The following is a 19,199-nucleotide window of genomic DNA, read 5'->3' on the forward strand; positions in this document are numbered from 1 at the left end:
TCGGTTGAAATTCTTCAATTCTTCAATTACTATCAATATTAACAAGCATTCCAATTAGATTATTATTATTTTTAAAACTAAAGTACAGATTTTTTGAGAAAACTAAGAAACAGAATGTCCCAATCTGGAATCCTATATGCCGGTTTTGATCGTTTCGCATTTCTATAAAGAATGGAAAACTATTGAAATAATTATATATGCATTATTTAAACAAGTAAAATATTTCTAAAAATATTCTTATAAATATTAAATTGGATCCGACCTGGTTTATTATTTTATACAAATGAATTAATACAAACAACGTTTCGGTGATTGTAAACTTTATTGAAAAAACAATAATTAAATCCTAATAATATTTGTTCATGTATCTGTGTAAAATATAGCTATATTAGTTTTTTCTTCGCACAATACTGTTTCCGTTTCTCTTTTTGGCCTTCTGTTTTGGCTTTTGGGCCTGTGCCCTGCTTAGTTTATGGTCTTCTGTTCTGCTTAGATTTTGGGCTTTTATCCCGCTTGGAGGTTCTATGAAATGACGGAAAGTTGTCTGACCCTATTTGTAAATGCACTGTAAGTTGCTTCGATTGTGGAAGTCTCTAAATCTTTGTGTTCTCTTTTTGGATACCGGTTTGTGATCTATTTACATTAAAGTTTTGGGTTGAGTTGTTTTGGAATGTGTTTGCGTTGTTTTTATATCCGGTTTTCTTTCGATAGTATTTAACTTTAAAAAGATTTCTAAAATATTTTTGAACATGACTGTCTAATTTTAAAGCAATTGTTTTTAAATTAAATAAATTTAAAAACTTTAATGTAAATTAAATTTTTAGAGTTTTTTTAATAAATGTTTTTGATTTATACATGTCACATAATTAAGAATTACTTGAATGTTTTATTGTTTTAGTTTCAAATCTACGCTTTTTTACTCGTATTTCAGTGTGTATTTAGGATTTTTGTTTTCTGCTTTACAATTAACTGTTTGTTGTGTGTTTGAAGCCTATGGATCTCGGTGTGGTTGTTATTTTTGTTTGTTTATATTTTAATATATGTTTTTTATTTTTGAATTTTGTGTTTCCCTCTGTTTACTACTTACAATCTATTTCTTTTTATTTTTTGCTTAGTAAAAACCTGTTGTGGATTGGGTTATTGGGTTTCGATTTTATTGTTTGGGCTTGTGTTCCGCCTAACTTTTGTTGTTTTCTGTGTTTTTTGGTCGGGGTATAGTGGGCTTCTTTTAACCTTACTCCAAGCACTTAATAAGCTACCAGTAAATCTTACAGTTCTGCAGATGTGTAGCATTGGCAAGTCTGTGAATCTTTTGCGTACTCATAGAAATGTTGAAATACAGAAGAAAGCAAGGAGTTTAGTTGATACATGGAAAAAAAGAGTTCAGGTTGAGTTGGATGCTAAATACGGTCCAAATCAGTCTGTTCCCTGGTCTGACGTTGCTAAATGTGGAATCAAGCACTATAGACCTTCTGAGGTGAAGAGTTCAGCAACACAATTCTCTGCAACTAAAACTGGTTTTGTTAAGCTTTTTCAAGGAGGGACTGGAACCAAGTCTGCTTCTGCAATGCCGGTACCTATGAAGGCATCAACATTGCCTGCTTCAGCCAGAACAAAGGCGCGGAATACATGGAAAAAAAAGAGTTCAGGTTGAGTTGGATGCTAAATACGGTCCAAATCAGTCTGTTCCCTGGTCTGATGTTGCTAAATGTGGAATCAAGCACTATAGACCTTCTGAGGTTGCAGTGAAGAGTTCAGCAACACAATTCTCTGCAACTAAAATTGGTTTTGTTAAGCTTTTTCAAGGAGGGACTGCAACCAAGTCTGCTTCTGCAATGCCGGTACCTATGAAGGCATCAACATTGCCTGCTTCAGCCAGAACAAAGGCGCGGAATGCTACTATTGTTGGCACCTCTGATCCTCAAACAATCACAAGGGATGAGAAAATCAACAGTTCTAGTCAATCCCACAACAATACTGTCATGTTCTAGTGATCATGCGAAGATGGGGGAAATTCCAGTAAAGGAGGATGCAAGAAGTTCTGCAGCTGGTTCAGGAACTGTGACTAAAATCTCAGGTAGCTCATCACGGCACTGGAAATTCATTAATGGTTTGCCGGGGCCATTGGGGGTTCAAAGGGAAACCGGACCATGCAACAATTCTTCTTTGCACAGAAATTCTGTTCCTGGAAAAGTACCACAGTCCAGTTTAACATGTGAAAAGGCGGTGGATGCTCTTATCGCTGAGGGTAATGGTAATAAGTTCATTGTTAAAATCCCAAATCGAGGTTAAGGTCCAGCACAAAGTGTCAGTGGAGGATTTCTTGAAGATCAATTGGTTACAAACAGCAGAGCTTCTTCTCCTGTGCTTTCAGAGAAGCAGGAACAATTCAAACATAACATGAAGGAGAAGAGTGGTACTTACCAGGAAAATGTTATGACTGATGTAAATAATGAATCCTGGCAGAGCAATGATGTAAAAGATCTGCTGACTGGGTCTGATGAGGGAGAGAGTTCACCCGCAGCTGTTCCTGATGAAGAATACTGTAGAACCGGAGAAGATCTTAAGAAAATAACCGAAGTCACAAAAGTTGCTTCCTCATCTTGTGGAAATGAAATTAAATCAAGGAAGATGCAGAGGGCTTCTTTGAAGTCCATAAATACTCTAATTGATATTTTTGTTTAAGTACACTAAAGCAAATGCATGCATGCCAGTTGCGGATGGTGCTGGAATGAATTTGCTTGCTTGTGTGGCTGCTGGAGAGATTCCTAAGTCGGATGTGGCTTCCGCAATTGATTCTCCACTAAGAAATGAGAATAGAAGGAGGTAGAGAGAGGCCCATGCTGCAATTAAAGCATGGAAAGTTGAAAATCCCCTGTACAAGATAAGGCTATCTAGATCAATGTTGCAAAGAAATTTAGGAAAGAAAGTTATATTTTGAACAATTTTTTATACAAGAAAAAGGAAAAGAAGAAAAGAACATAGGATAAAATTGCAGCGATTGTTCCATCCACTTTTTCTTTATCACTTAGTTTTCCATATCCTTTGAAACAAAAAGGGCTGATAAAACCTGTTATATCGTAGACCTGCAAGAATAATATTGAACATATTTAGAACTTAAATAGAGGGAGAAAGACTATCTCAAAACAATATTAAAAGGCTGTTACTTAGAATCGAGGGTTAGTGTCAGATACAATATAAGGATGCGTCCAACATGGGTATACTAAACATTTAAAAGTATTTCCATATATTTAGATCATCATCTTTTAGAAAAAAACAAAATGAAGAGTCTAGGTAACATAGTTTAAAAGACATAAAACTCAATACGTTGCATTAATCTCGAAAACATTTTACCTATCAAAATACCAACAAATAGACCCAAAAGAGAAGTGAAATTACCTTTACTATATAAAAAGAAATTCTTATGCAGCTACTCAATTTACTTCTAAAGCTAAAGGCAACTTATGATATTTAATGATAGAATTGCATTATGTTTCCAATGCATGATTCTTTTGTTTGGAAAGTTCAAATACTCCCAATGTAAGAATATCTGAATATGAGTATCAGAAATTAGATAAATATATTCTGTATTCTAAAAGTGAAATGTGAATTCCGTCGTACTGATGACAAATTTCTAGGCGGTCCTAAATTGATTAACCTAAGATAAAGTGGTTTAAATCTAATCTTCAGTCGGTTTCGATAATTTCCCCAAAATAGTCCACAAACTTTGGCAACTTAGAACAAACCTAATAAACTACTCCAACTTGGACATGGACAGCAAATGTAGATATGGATAACTTTGACCCAAAATTCAAAGATACAGGTCCAAAAGTGGAACCATACCAGGGTCTTTTAGTCGTCAGTGTGGAGCTGTCTTATCCTAAGTTTCCCAAACCCTTTTATGCTTCATTTGAGGTTAGAATCTCGGGAAGGCAGCTCTTTTTTGAGCGTCAGCACAATTTAGTTGCATCATTGTTGGTGCCAAACCATTTTTTTCGAAACCAACCTATTCTTACTCTCTGTTTTAAGGTACAAGCCATTCTCTTTTTCCTAATTGCCAATTTCAAAGCCTATTCCTAAATTCTGGATAAAAATAAATGGTAGAAACTGGCCGAATATGATTGTAAGCAATTTTATACAACCATAACTGTCGAAACCGTTTTTTGAAAAACAAAAATTTAGTTGTCGACTTTAAAAATAAAACTGGAGTCGCCACCGATCCTTTATTAAGGTGTGATCGGCTCACCTTAAAAATTGTTTTGGTCCATGAATTTTGAGAAAACGAGTTCGGGGGTCAGTTACACACGAGGAAGGGTTAGCACCCTCGTAACGCCCAAAATTGGTACCAAATTGATTATTGGATGTCTTAGTGTCGAAAGTTAAAAGGATTTTAAAATAAACTCAAATGATGAAATTTGAAAAAAACAATAATCAATTGTTCAAGTCATGTAAAGAAATCGAGTCCCAATACGTTAGAGTACAATTCCTCATAATCCCCGAACTTTGAATATCACTTTTATTTTATGCGAAAATCTTCATTTCGAGAAGGTAACATACCACACCCAATACGTTAGGGCACGACAAATTAAGTTCCCAAAAATGATTTTTGATGCTCGTATTTAAAATAAAGAATATCCTTGGTAATTTGAAGTTAGCAAAGAAAATCGGAACCCAATACGTTAGGGCTCAATTTTCCTCGAAAATCCCAAAACCTTGAATATTGTTTTTTTATTCACAAAAAAAAAAACCCTTCAAATCAAGAAAATAAATTTGGCGTACGGTTAAAACCAAAATATATATTCGAAAAGGGTATATCAAAAGTTACTGTATAATATGAAGCAAAAACTCTAATTTAAAGCATATATGAACATATATTTACCAAATATATATACAAATATAATATAACAATAAAGTCTCAAACTTCTAACACATGCAAATAAAATAAATGAAATATATCCAATAAAACAAACAAAAAACATGTATAAAAAAATAAATGTATATAATAAAAATGCATATGTATATATTTACAGAATAGAAAAATAAAATGTATAAGTATATATACATTGGTAAATCGTGAAAATTAGATACGTATATATTCAAATACATATATATATGTACAATATGTATATAAAAATGATAAAAATATTTACAATGATTTTAAAGAAAATATGTACATAAATATATTATAAAAATGTATGTGTATTTTAAATGTGGGAGTGGTGAAGATAAAATAATAATAAATAAAATATGTACATGTGAATCAATAAAATAAAAATATAAAAATATGTATATATATATATATTTACAAAATAAAAATGTGTAAGTATGTATAAAATATAAGCATGTGAAAGAAAAATAAAAACTATATAAGAAGAAATTTTAAAATGTGTGAATGAAATATATGCATGCATGTATAAAAGCTTAAAATATATATATTAAATATGTATGTATGTTATACATAAAATATGCGTATGTATGAATGAAATAATAATAATAATAATGTTAATAATGATAACAATAAATAAAAATAAAATAAAATAATGTAGCATAATTATGATAAAAAGGAAAAAGATTAAATTGAGTTAAAAACAAAGGAATGGGGCAAATTTAGAATAACATTTAAAAAAAAGATCAATTTGAACGCGAGAGAAACAATGGGGGACTAAAAAGGAAATTATTCCTTCCTCCCAAAACGCTGCGCAGCTGAGGCCGAATTGAAACGTGGATCAAATACGCGGCCTAATTTTTAAAATAAGTAGAAAGGACTTAATTGGAACGCATTGCAGAAAAGAGGGGCCAATTGCGCAATTAAACCTTTAAAGCCGAACGCGCGGATCCTCCCCTTCGGGTCGGGTCACCGCGCGGGTCAAGGCTTGGATAAAACGGCGCCGTTTTGAAGTTTCAATAAAACCTAATTTTTCCTTTTAAAAATTTCATAAACCATTTTAAAACAAAAAAAATGCTGCACCCCTCCCCCCTTTTTGTTCTCTGCTAGGGTTCTATACCCAAGCCGCCGCGCCGCCCGTTCCACCGTGCGCCACAGCTCCGATCGCGACGGAGGTGGCGCCGATCGACGACTCCGGCGAAAGAGGTAAGCTTCCTTTCCTTTTCTTTTATATTTTAAACGAAATAAAAAAGGGAAAAAGAAAAAAGACGCAAATGACGAACACCAATTAAATAAGACGGAAAAAACCTTTGTTAAAAAAAATCGAATCTGTACTTTTAATCTTTTCTCTGATTTCTGTTTGTGTTTTTTTTACACTCCAAATCCCCCCTTTACAGATTTGAAATCGGCCTTTTATAGCCGGAATGGAGAAGAAAAGAAAAGAAGAAAAAATCCAAAGAAATCTATTCTGTTATTTGTTGGCCTATTGCTGCCCGATTTTTGCTATTCTGTTCTGCTTTCTCTTCTTTGTCGTATTGTTTGTTGTCGCAGGTATAACGTGGCATGAAGCGGCGCATGTTGGGGAGGGTCGTGGTGCGAGATTCGCGGCGGCGAGCGAGGACGAGCGGTGCCAGCTTGCTGCGGCGCTAAGCAGAAGCTAGGGTTTCTGCTAGTCTATTTTTTTGTGGGCTAGGTTTAGGATTATTGGGTTGAAAAGGTCTGGGCCAATTGGGCCTTATTACAATAACTATTACCATTCCCAGAAAAAAAAAGCTACCTATGGAGCTAATCTATCAACAAGATTTAGGAAAAAAATTTAAGTAACACGAACTAGATAAGGCTGAGGATGGTTTCCCGAGTGCCAAGATTAGAGTGTACTGAATTTATAAAAGATGGAAATGAAAAAGAAGATTAATAAAAGCCATTTTTGACCGAAATCTACGAAGAAGAAAGAGCTGAAAAAAATTCCAATCCACCAAAAATGTCATTGATGAAAGCAAAAGCATATTGGACTACTTACTAGTTTGCAGGTGATGATGCCCCCAAAAGAATGATGCTAGCCAAAAAAATTCTTCAGTTGAAAAGGAGGGCAAATCCGCCATACTGCTGGTAGAGAAAGACAGGGTAAGACGAAATTGAATCAAAGACATGTCCAAATCTATCTGTCAGAAAACAACAGTTGCAAAGTCCTGTTCAAAACAAATAATTACCATAGGGTATATATAAGAACATCATACTAGTAACCCAACCAAGTAAATTGAACAACGGTTTAGCAACAAGCATAAGAAATGGATGAGAAAATGGAAATTAAAAAGAAATATCCAACAATGTCCTTAAATTTTTTCCATAAAAGAGATTAAAACGGTAACAGGGACTTTGAAAAGAAAAAGAAAGTTAGGCAACACACAATGCAAATTGCTGGCAGACAGAGACGGCCTTACCTTTACAAACAAATCCAAAGGTAAAATGAGAAGATACTTGGTTACTTACAGAGAAAGGAAAGGTGGGGAAGGGGGGGATGTTGGCGGGGAGGTCAGAAAAGAGAGGAGAGGACTTTATTATTGATGTTGGGTGTCTCTCCTATGTTGCTCAGTTTTTAATAAATCATCTCTAGTAATAAGAATGGATGGTCCGCGGTCGTCCGCGTACTTTCTTCTTTTTTCTTTTTGTAATACAAGGTGCTCTACATGAGCAAAGAGCCATGTACAGAAACAGTAATAAGAGATTGGATGATGAGTTCCTCGGGAATATTGATCCATCCCAATTAGAGGTTCTTTAAGCTTCACTAGCAATTATGTGGAAATTTTATGTAATAAATTAAAAAATTATAATATTTAATATTTAAGTGTAATGATAATAGGCATTATCAATTAATCAAAAATTTGATTGATAAATAGGCATTAATACTAAGTGTTTAAATAGTTATTAATATTTAAAAAAATTATAATATTTAATATTCCAAGGTACACCACTACCATTATAGACACTGCTAATCCAGAGATTATCGTATTGCCAATCAATTAAAAAACCAGTAAATAAAATATCAAAATCACTCGGATTCAGCAACTTATATCAGAATTTTTCATAACTATTTAAACAAACAATTATTTTTTAATACAATTAAAATAGTGCATGGGCTGTATGAAAAATTGGGTATGGTGATGGTCCATGCTAGGGCATCATCAGTCAAATCAAATCATACAAATAGACTGATTATTATTCCCTAATTCCCTCTGAAATTTTTAACAAACTACAAATTTCGGGTTGAACAGGCCGATTCACTCTGAATTTTTTAACAGCCGGAGGAAATTGGCAACCTACTACCAAAAAACAAACAAGAAGTACATTATTAAGCATCATTATCCAACTACCCAAAAACAAGCTAGATATGCATTATTAAGTCTCATTATCTCAAAACAGCTGATGGTTTTGGTCCTACAATTATATAAAACATTTAAAAATGAAACATAAAAAGACAGCCAGCCCCAAGACATTGCAAAAACTACATCACTACATACATGACGAGCAAGTTCTGGCTCAAACACACTATAAATATAGTTGCTCATTCCAGTTCTGAGATTCTACCGACTCAATTGCCAGATTGACGCAACTCCGGTCGCACAAAATCAGCATCGGGGGTCACTGAAATGTCAACCGTCGGCCTCAATTGAGCACAGACTTCGATGGCACCATGCACTGGGTCTGACAAGAAGTTGCTGAGAAGATCTTGGTTGATGGGAGTGCCCTTGTCGACAGCCACCAAAGCCTGTTGGGTTAGGATGTAATCAAACCGTGGGGCCCATTTCCTGGATCCCAATCGTGCTGTGGTAGAGCAGTTATCAACCATGAAGGAAACTCCACGAGCATGCATAAATGGATTTAAGGAATCCACTGCCTCAATCACACTCTCGTTGATGATCTCAGAGTACGAGTGTCCTTTCTTCCTCAATATCTCGATCTGAAATTATTCAAACCGGTACAAAAGATCATCAGACAAAGCCTTAGTCTATATCAAAGGCAAGCATCATACCTGAGCCATCATCAAGGCCACATAGACACCGGCAGTAAAAGGATACAATGGCCCTAAATCACCAGATGGGCGTGCCTTTCGGACTCGCTCACCAACTTTCCACATGCGTGTCTGATCAATTTTTCCCATTGGAAAAGCAGGGAGACCATCCTTCTCCTGTAAAACAATGCCAAACAAAGAATGAATCTTATTGGTCCAAAGTGCAAAGTAGGCTGTAAACTATATAACGATAACTATGTGCAACCTTAAAATCCAGATAATGAGAATCTTGTATCCATTACAAGTTGAAGTATCAACAGCAGATTAAAGAAAATACTTACATAAAACCGTTGCCCAGCCAATACAACACTGCGGATTTCACTTCCGCTGGCTACATCTTCATAGCACTCATACAGTATATCCATGCACGGGTAATAAGATGCGCTATAGGCAGTCTCAAATTCCCTTTTTCCCTCTTCGGACAAGGAGTTGTATACAGCCAACATGCCCTGTTAAAGGACAGAAATATAATACAGTAAATAAATACAAACACTTAACAGGTCTGAGTGCACCAACAGGAGTAGAGCAAAACAGAAAATAAGCAGATAAGGATGAGGAAATATAAGAGGTTTGAGAAATTGGACACAATGGACAACCTGTGTTGAGATGGTCTTTGATATAATTCCTGTAATGCATTCAACAGTGTTTTTGTAAGCAAGATCCTCACTCATTCCATTTTCAGTGTATCTTCTAAACAAAGACTCCACAATTCCATGAACAGCACCAAGAAGAATGCCTAGAAATAATCATCAAAGCACAATAATTTAAGGAGAAAAAGCAAAGAAAAAGCATTCGAAATTGATTGCAGAAGTGCATGGAAAATTACTTACCCCGCTCCCCAAAGATGTCACTCTTGTATTCCTGCTCTAAAGTAGTAGCAAAGGTGAAAGGTGATCCAAGGGCGACCGACCACCCCAAGGCAACATCAGTAGCTCTACCATCAACATCCTGTGCACAAAGAAATTACTCAGTGCCTTAATGGTAAAAAAGAAAAAGAAAAAAACAGTACGGAACATCAGAACTAGGAAGATGCAGCACAAGGAAAAAATTACCTGATGGACTCCAAAACTAGAATTGATTCCAGCACCATTGATCTCCCTGCCTTGGACATAGAGTCTCCTTACAGATGGACCCATTCCTTTGGGGCACACAGCAATTACACTAATGTTCTTTGGAAAATCAAGTCCCTTTGACTGCAAGTGTCCAAGAAGAAAGCCATGTGAAAGCCCCAGGATGCTATTTGGTTTCATGTAGGAGAATATCTTCTCATAATTGTCTGCCTGCAAATCCACATAGAATTCAATTTTTTGTGCAAGAAAAATCATAAATAGCAATACCAATGAAAACCAGTTAATTTCATTAGCAGTTTAGCCAAAAAAAATATTATATCCAAACAAACCTGTGCAGCATCAGAAATTAACAGTAACACAAGATCACTTCCAGAAATAGTTTCCCATATATCACCCAAAGTGCCATTCTCTTCAGAGAACCCAGCAGCACGAGCTTCGTCAAAAGAACGAGAACCCTTCCTGAGTCCAACCTGTAATTTCGTTTTGAAAAAATTAATATAAAAAAGAAACAAACCAAGCAAAACAAAATAAGTCAGGTTGCAACAAAAGCAACCCACAGCACATAAACAGTGGATTGATCAGCTGTGAATAAAATCATAACTAAACTAAAGTGATTACCTTGACAATGATATCAGATTTTGCATCAGCAAGAGAATCCCTTAAATTTTGAGCTTGAGCGGGTCCCTGAAAGAAGTTGTTAGCAGTTAGTAATGCGAAGGATTCGAGAACACATACTTTACTCAGTCCAAGTGCATATTGCAGCTAAGTTACAGCAGGGTTTTCACTTATATGAGCCATTCACAATCAATAGAAGGAAATAAAAACAATCATTTTAAGCTAGGGGGAAGATATATTCAATGAAATGGCCACAACGACCTTAGTTACTAGGGCTGGTGTGGGAATGCCAGATACAGGTGTCCAAGACAGGTAAGTTAAAATTTTTTTCTAAGACTTTCCATGAATTTTTTTGGTTCTTGAAGGATAATATCCCCGTACTTACATCCAAATATTAATTGGACAAAGGTGCAGTTCATACAGGTAGTTTAAGAAAAATGAAGAATATAAGAAATATAAACGGCAACCAAAGTTGCAGGGGCAACTTCATTGTAAGAATATTTTCCGGTTTTCTTTCATTTTATATACAGCTATTACAAGAAGCAAAATACATCAGAAAAAAGCATTTCTTTCTTTAGTTGAGTGAAGATGCTAAGTATTTTATAGAACAATCAATTATTGTCGCAATCGAAAAATACAACATGGATACCACGTAATAAACAAAAAGCAATATAACACGACACAACGCACACGACGATATTGTATCCCCGTTTAGGATCGAACAATATTTATATTTTCTCAGCTTGTGAACAACACATGACATGCATACACGAATTGCAATGTCTAATATATAGATATATGCAAATTAGCCCGTAAAAGCCATAAATGCCCAAAAATTTTGGTTTGGTACCTGCGAACCCCAACCAATAACACCAATCTGCTTAATCCCTTTGAAAGCGTCAGGCAGCAACTTAAACAAATCTCTTCCTCCTCTCACAATGTACTAAAAACCAAATCAATAAGCCGTCAAAATGAGAACAGAGACGAAAAAAAACAAAACAAAAACAAAATAGAATAATACCCACCTCGTCCTGACCAGCGAGGGAGACTTTCTCCTTCTTGAAGACAAAGGTCTCAAAATCGAGAGATATGTGTGTCTGGACGGCAGGAACGGAGACCATACGAGAGGCCATAGCTGAGCCACAAGCATTATCAGTAGTCAGCCTGGTTGCTTTGAGAGACCTCAAGGATCTCGAAACTGAGGCCAAAAAGCCTAGATTAGGGTTGGTTAAAGTTTTGTGGGCTCTGGAGGAAGAATTGAGCGAGGGAGTGGAGAAGGAAGGAGAGAAGGTAGTAGCCGCCATCGTAACAGAAGTAGAAATGATAGTCAGCTTCAGCGGAAAGGGCAGCCAGGCTATATAGAGAAACAGAGAGCGACACGTAATTTAAGCCGATCCTTTTGTAGCCTAACTGAGCTTGGCGTTGGGCCTGCCCCCTGCTACATTAGGCTTTATCGTGCACCGGGTGTGGCTGCACCATGGGCTACTTTTCTTTTAAAAAATGTAATTTAGATTTCATAAATTTTATGGGGATTAAGATTAATTTCGATTGAAGAAAGTGGTAAAGTAATAAGATTAAAATTAGTTGTAAATATGTGTTTATTTATGAATGTAGAGATGTAAATTTTAATAAAAATACAAAATGATTTATTAGGCTAAAATTCTATACAATTGAATTGATAATTTATTTAATAAATAAATTAATAAAATATTTATACATTATTTAATATATTTATGTAAAATTTTCACTTAATTTATATATAATTTATATAATTTTTATTATATGAAACAAGTTATTTAAATAAAAGCAAAATTACAAAATATTAAAATTACGTAATGTGCAGATGTTGAGGGTTAAAATTTTAGAATTAAGACTAAATTAACACGATATATAAATGTTGAGGGCTAAAGTTACTATTATGTTAATTTTAAAAGCTACCATTGTTAGTCATCAAAAAGACAAAATTAAATAGTTAGATAATTATTTTGTAACTTTTTATAATTAAATGACCAAAAAAAAATTACTAACAACTTGTTTAGTTTACTTTACCTCTCATATTTGCATCCAAGCCAATTGTCCTGTTTATAATTATCCTTACTTATATCTGTTAGGGACCGCGCAAAAAGCCACAATCAAAATACATTTTGATGACTCGTCTTATTTATTTGGGATTATTCAGCCCAACAGAATTAATCAATTGTTTGGAAAAATTCTACTTAGCTTGGTGAATATGCAAACACTCCACTAATTTATATCTAATTTATATTTTAACAAGGGATCTTGTAAATAGAATATCAACTTATAGATTGCCTTTAATCATCAACTTGTCGATTATTTTAATCTCAATCATGTACCTGCATATCATGGGAAACTCCACTATAAATAAAATATTTTCTCTTCATTTGTACTCACTTCATCATTATATAATACAATACATTGAAAACATTTATTCACATTTTGTGTGCAATTACTGTCTCGTGATCTTTCTGCTCATCTATTGTTTTTTACTTCCATTAAGTTCATGAAACATTAGAAGTTAAAGCCAAAAAATAATAGAAATGACGTTAGAAGTTGAAGATTAAAAAGAACGTAAAGCCAAGAAAATTATTTCATAGACCACATGGACAAAATCCGTATCGCATAAATTCATAGTTTGTGAAAAATATAAAATAACTATGAAACGAGAAAAAAAACATAACGAAAAATGGTCACGACTGATTTTAGAAGTCATAGATTTTGCCCCTACGGAGCCCCTGGGATCATGGTTCCTACCACTGTTACAAACTGACATCATAAATATGTGGTAGGCATTACTGCCCCTTTATTTCATTTGAATTTTCTGAACATCATCATTCGTACAAGATAAATATGAAAGAAGCTCAAAGCAACCACCTTCATCAACTAGTTTATCCACACCGGGCAGGCAGATTCATGAAAAATCTAGACAGTATAACCATTTGTTAATGCAAAAAGAACTAGGGAAGCGGCTCTACAATCAAGTAAGAAAATTCACTGGCACACTATATGGCATATTTTTTTTTCCCAAACAGAATATGATATCAGTCCCCATGTCATTATATTCGAATTTCTCAAGTCCAGTTTACCCAGTCTTCTCGATGTCATATTCTACAGCTGGCGGCTGAAATAACATGTGCAAAAAAGACATCAACATAAAAGAAAGCGTGTTAAATTGATAGATGATATGAAAATGTCAAAGAAAACCATGTTTCAGGTCAAGCAAGTAAACCCTATTGTTCTTTGTTACTTCTCCCGGAGGAGCCGATCCCCCCTCAACAGAATGTTAAATGATTTGCTTATTCCTTTCTTAAAAAGAAAATACAGAATGCAGCAATATGTACGGAAAGAAAGGCTAATAGTCATAAAAATTTATACTCACTGCAGTAGACAAACTGATTCAGATCAAGAGTAACCCTCCCTTGTTTTCCCGTGTCAAATGCATTAAACATGTTTCTGCACCGACAACAATCCACAAAAGCATAAGGGGGGGGGGGAACAAGGAGATTTACATAACCTGTCTGAGAAATGGACAAATAAATATGTTTATATGAAGACTCTATGTCAAGCACCTTCAAATTAAGTGAATTCAAGCATTTACTTCCCTATATCCGCACGGCATGTGAGTAACATGTGTGCATTTCATGTCCGTATTGCTTACATCTTACCATAAAAATTTGACAAGACATAGTAGATGTTCTTCGCGTACCATGTTTGCATGATTTTATACACTAATATAATTCAATAAGCAAGACTACCGCATGATATTTAACACCCAAGAAGCAGTTCAGCAGAGATTAGAGATACTGTACCGAGCAGACTGCAAAAATATACAAAGTGATATGAAGTCATCCAGATGCAATCTCCCATTCTTCTTCTGATCAAAGCTCTGCCAACAAAGTAAAAAAATAAAAATGAACAAACATAATATCCATTGGTACAGTAAAAAAAACAACTAAATTCAGTTCATGCCAAGCGAACTAAGATGGGCCAAATATTAAATTTTGATATGAAAACCATAGGCATTATATCCATGCTAAAATAACACTATAACAAGAACTAATGAAAATTAGAAATCAAGATCAGGTTTTGGAAGGGGAATACTAGATACACATTTAGCCATAAAATTAGGAAATCATAGAATGCTAAATCAACATCAAACAGAGTGAAATAATAATGCTTCCAAACAGTCTAGTATGTGCAGTGGAAGAGCATGACTGGACTTTGAAAGAGGAATAAAAACAGAATAAGAATGTACCATAGACGGTCAGAAGCAAGGGAGCGCAGACAGGGCCTTGGACCCCCTCTGCTCGTCCAAACGCACTAGATATTTTAGTATTCTATTACTAAAAATTATAAAAATCTACTTTATCCCCCCAAAGAAGTCATAATTTGATCTTTTATTCTGGCACCCCCAACATAATTTTTTTTTACTTTGCTCCTGACCATAGAGCTAATAATCTCATTTGAACACACAAGAGATGAAGAATATAATATACATATATACCTTTATGAACATGTATTGTACATGAGACTCCAAATTCTTGAAGAAACAAACCAAAGAGTAAACTGATGAAACGATAAAGATTTGAGGGGGTATAAACACTACTTTATTACCATGTACTACGTCATAATATCACCCTCTCACTTATAACTTTATGTCCAATTATATAGGCTTTACCTCACATGCTGTGTAGAATGCAGGAGAATCCAAAACGAACCCAATTTTGCTTATTGCCTGCAAAGACGTTTTGATATCATAACCAGAAAAAGTAGATGGAAAATGGATGGGCAGATTTCAAAGGGAGACTAAAAGAGTCCGGAACAAATTGAAGTGGAGAAAATCAAAGAGAATGGACCAAAAAAATGAAAAAGAAAATATCTATTCAAAGTCTAAGGATGCCAAGACTTGAAGCGTGGTTTTAAAAGATGCTTCAAAATCATCACAAGATACCTCATAAACATCATTGGTTGCAAGGAATCCACGATTCCTGTAAAGTGAACAAGAAAGCATTTTAAGTTTTTACTTTTTAGTTCAGATTGAAGAAAATAGTAAATAGGAGGTGCCTACATCATGCCTTAACTTGCTGTGAACATTAAAATAAATGTCTGGAATTATTAGAACCCACTAAGATTCTGTTTAGTTCAAAAATCGTCATTGGTCCCCCCACAATTGTGGTCTCAAGCATGAAATGATTAAACCCATCAATCACTAAAAACATCTAGCGAACATAAATTATTGTAGATTTTATGTACTCTAACTCGGGTGTCAGTGTCAGAAATGCACACAAGATAGGTATGTTCCATTTTCTCTAAGTTTTTCCATTTATTTGGTTGGTCTGGGTATTATCTCATATCTATGCCAAAATATGTGTCAGACATATATACTTCAAGTACAATGAAGAGCAAGAGTAGCATAGCATAGAAGAAAAGTAAAAGAAGACTGCTACTTATCATATGGATAAGGCTCAGAATTACCTCTCTAAGTCTGAGAAGGCTTGCTGGACCTGTCGGAAAAAAAATCATTAAATATAATGAGAGTAACCAAATAAGATGTTAAATCACTTTCCTATACGAATTCCATTCCACCTATTATTTTGAGAGAAAAACATCAACAGCATGCATCAGAAGATAATTTGAACTGTGAATTATTGAAATTCATATCAAGCATGGAGTAAGAAGCATGGGATCATAATTGAAAAAGGGTATCAATTTTTCATGTTAAAATGTAGGTTAAATTCTGCCATTAGTCCCTGTATTAAGTGTAAATTATGTATTTAGTCCTTGTACTATAGTTTGATCAATTTTATTTTAAAATTTCAGTACTGACCAAACAATAACTATTTAATTCATTAAATTCTGCTATTTTCAAAATTTGTCATGTTTGTCAACTTGCTATTTCCACATATTATCCACAAAAAAGTCAGTTATGGATTTAAAAACGGTCCTCAAGACTGAAATTTAAAATTTTGAAAAATATAGAGACTAATAAATGATCTAATTAGAGAATATGGACTAAATCTACCATTCTAGGCATTGTATAGAGAACGGGTCAACGGGGGATTTATAGCAGAATTTGACCTAAAATGCATTTTAAGAAAAGAAAGGAAACTCCAGAAAGGTCTATAAGGATAGAATTCCATTGATGAAAGTACTAACCTTGACGAGGAACTTGTTGAGAGCAAGGAATTCTATGCTTAACAAAAATAAAAAATTAATAAATAGAACTGAAATTGGAAAAGAAAATACATACAAATTTATTAAATGATGGGAATTTTACCTTCAAAGCTCATGGTACCATTTCTATCAAAATCATACATCCTGTAAAATTAAATATGAAACAATTAATCAACATAAAAAAGGTAAAAGGAGCCAAAATTGAGAAACTAAAAAAGAAAAAAAGACAACCTGATCATTTGTTGAACGACAGAAAGAGGAAAGTTGAGATTACCGATGGCGAAAGCGCTCTGCTCGTTATTTTCAATTCAAAAAGAGACTTGAGCAATTTAATTAATTTTCTTAAAAGAAAAAAAGAAAACCCATTTTAAAAAGGGGGGGGGGAATTGAAAAAGGAACCTTGAGTTGAGTAGCGGTGATGCTTCCAGTTTTCCCTGAGTCAACTCGGTCGAACCACTCTCGTAGAAGCACACTGTCCTCCATGTTCAACAGAGACAACGGCCTCTGAAATTCGGAGTTCGAGGCAACTACGTCAACGGTGCTTATATACTGTAGGTTTTGTAATATAAGGTTAATAGGCAATTTGGTACCTGAACTTTATAACTTACTAAATGTGATACTTAAGCCATATACTGTAGGTTATGTCATATAAGCTGCATTTATCTGCTGTAAAAACAGCTGTTGCGGTGACACCTATTTACTTGGATAAATTATACTTAAAAAATTAGTATAATAATAAATTTAGCTCTCATTTTTTATATATTATATTAATTTAGTCATAATTTTAAAAATTTAACCCTCAAAATTTATAAATAATTTCAATTTGGTCCTCATCTCCACCTCCACCACCACCTCCACCTCCAACTCCACCTCCTCCCCACCTTTCTTCAAAAAAAAAAAAAATCAATTTGTATGAAACACTAAACCAAATATTCTTTGTTAGTAACTACACCTTCCATCGCTTCCTTGTCTGCTGTCATCTTTCTAAACTTACGTCTTTGTTTCTAACATTGACAGTTTGAGTTGTTCACTACAAGTGCATATTAAAGGGGAGTGAATTTCATATTTAATAATTAAGTGAACTGGAAGAAGGTGCTTGTTGTTTTGAGATTGTGATTGAGTTGACACAATGGTCGCAACTCATATCTCGAATTCAACGATCAAGTCGGGAGTGAAGTGCTACATGTCTTCTCTTTTTTCAGTTTAGAGATATATTTTGTGGGTAATTTTGTTATTTTCAAACTTTGTGATGGACAGATGACAATGTTTGTTGTCATTGAAACTTCACGAGTTACCAACAATTTCTCTTGAAAAGTGAGTCATTCTTCGTCGGTTTCTTAATCTATTTCTATTTTGAGAGTATTTCATATTAATAAATGATTTCACGAGTCGATTTGAAGGCATGTTGTCTTAATTTATATATATATTTATTTGTTTCCATTATTTTAATAAATCTTCACTTTTTAAAATTTTTGCCTACTCTTGTGTCACAAGCCACATATCAAAGCCTGTGACCATTGCGTACAAAATGTCCCATAAAGGTTAACTTATGAAATGGAGCTCATTTGACCCACATGAACTGACCCGATTCGTGGAACCCATGGAGAAACTCATCTGCTTGAATCCTGGTTAAATTTAAACACTCCACTAAATTATATTTTATCAAGATAATTATTGTAAAATCTTAAAGGATAAACATGTATAGAATTTGAATCCTTTCGGACTCTATTACTGTAGATGGAAACTAATCTCAACCATTAATGTAAGTACGGTTGGATCTGGGGAACTCAACTATGAATAGAGATTTCCCCTTTCATTTGTAATAACTTTATTCTTTCCGAGTTAATATGTTGAGAGCATTTTAGAGAATTTTTACGAGAATTCTCAATTTGAGAGAATTAGGTTGATTTTGGCACTTTTGAAGTGAAGGAATTGCCTAAGGCCACGCGATTTGCTAGAGGAAAGGTTTATCCCCGTGACATTTGCAGCATGTTATTTAGTCTTGCTTTTGCAAGTGATTTTAGAGATGGTTTTGTCGTCGTCCTCTCTAATTTGGTAGATACTCAGTTCTTTTATCAATTTTTGCCTGCCGCTTTGGACCATCTTAGGCTGATTTTCTTATTGTATTAAATGCTTACAATCACTATAAATATGTCGTGCTTAACTTGTGAGGGAACTAATTGTCAACGTGTTATAATGTTCATTTGATGTTGAGACTGAAACATTTATTGTGTTAATGGATTTTGTCTTTCACCGCTTACTATGAGTGCTTATTTTTTTCCTTGAATTATATAATCGTGTTCATAATATGAATTAATAAATTTTCCAATAAAAAAATGAAGTACTTTTTTATTTATTTTTTCCGGTG

The 19,199-nt window shown here is 34.4% G+C and overlaps 3 protein-coding genes and 2 long non-coding RNA genes across 6 annotated transcripts; 2 read left to right on the forward strand and 3 right to left on the reverse strand.

Moving 5' to 3' along the window:
• The first annotated feature begins 529 nt into the window (after window positions 1-529).
• On the forward strand, window positions 530-2,575 carry LOC105775111 (uncharacterized). The gene is made up of 3 exons (XM_012597642.2): window positions 530-567; window positions 1,219-1,387; window positions 1,650-2,575. Exons 1-3 carry the CDS (start codon window positions 530-532, stop codon window positions 1,989-1,991), a joined length of 549 nt encoding a protein of 182 aa, XP_012453096.2. The 3' UTR covers window positions 1,992-2,575.
• A 3,318-nt stretch (window positions 2,576-5,893) lies between these two features.
• On the forward strand, window positions 5,894-6,822 carry LOC128034047 (uncharacterized). Its single transcript, XR_008190030.1, has 2 exons — window positions 5,894-6,091; window positions 6,283-6,822. It is a non-coding gene; the product is annotated as an uncharacterized LOC128034047 (long non-coding RNA).
• On the reverse strand, window positions 6,201-7,320 carry LOC128034048 (uncharacterized). Of its 2 annotated transcripts, none has more exons than XR_008190032.1 (3): window positions 7,096-7,320; window positions 6,906-6,988; window positions 6,201-6,762 (listed from the first exon to the last, which is right to left on the reverse strand). It is a non-coding gene; the product is annotated as an uncharacterized LOC128034048 (long non-coding RNA). The 2 variants fall into 2 exon arrangements; XR_008190031.1 differs by having other exon boundaries at window positions 6,906-6,991.
• A 933-nt stretch (window positions 7,321-8,253) lies between these two features.
• Window positions 8,254-11,992, reverse strand: LOC105776022 (ketol-acid reductoisomerase, chloroplastic). Its single transcript, XM_012598486.2, has 10 exons — window positions 11,665-11,992; window positions 11,490-11,582; window positions 10,643-10,708; window positions 10,354-10,494; window positions 10,007-10,234; window positions 9,785-9,902; window positions 9,551-9,690; window positions 9,236-9,403; window positions 8,916-9,071; window positions 8,254-8,843 (listed from the first exon to the last, which is right to left on the reverse strand). The coding sequence occupies exons 1-10, from the start codon at window positions 11,941-11,943 to the stop codon at window positions 8,475-8,477; spliced, it is 1,758 nt and encodes a 585-aa protein (XP_012453940.1). The 5' UTR covers window positions 11,944-11,992; the 3' UTR covers window positions 8,254-8,474.
• Window positions 11,993-13,429: 1,437 nt separating this feature from the next.
• On the reverse strand, window positions 13,430-17,398 carry LOC105776023 (uncharacterized). Its single transcript, XM_012598487.2, has 10 exons — window positions 17,231-17,398; window positions 17,063-17,121; window positions 16,935-16,975; window positions 16,814-16,845; window positions 16,133-16,161; window positions 15,609-15,645; window positions 15,336-15,392; window positions 14,467-14,543; window positions 14,037-14,110; window positions 13,430-13,778 (listed from the first exon to the last, which is right to left on the reverse strand). The coding sequence occupies exons 1-10, from the start codon at window positions 17,312-17,314 to the stop codon at window positions 13,759-13,761; spliced, it is 510 nt and encodes a 169-aa protein (XP_012453941.1). The 5' UTR covers window positions 17,315-17,398; the 3' UTR covers window positions 13,430-13,758.
• Window positions 17,399-19,199: the final 1,801 nt, after the last annotated feature.

Source organism: Gossypium raimondii, chromosome 10 (assembly GCF_025698545.1).
Source record: "Gossypium raimondii isolate GPD5lz chromosome 10, ASM2569854v1, whole genome shotgun sequence".
Taxonomy (NCBI): Eukaryota; Viridiplantae; Streptophyta; class Magnoliopsida; order Malvales; family Malvaceae; genus Gossypium; species Gossypium raimondii.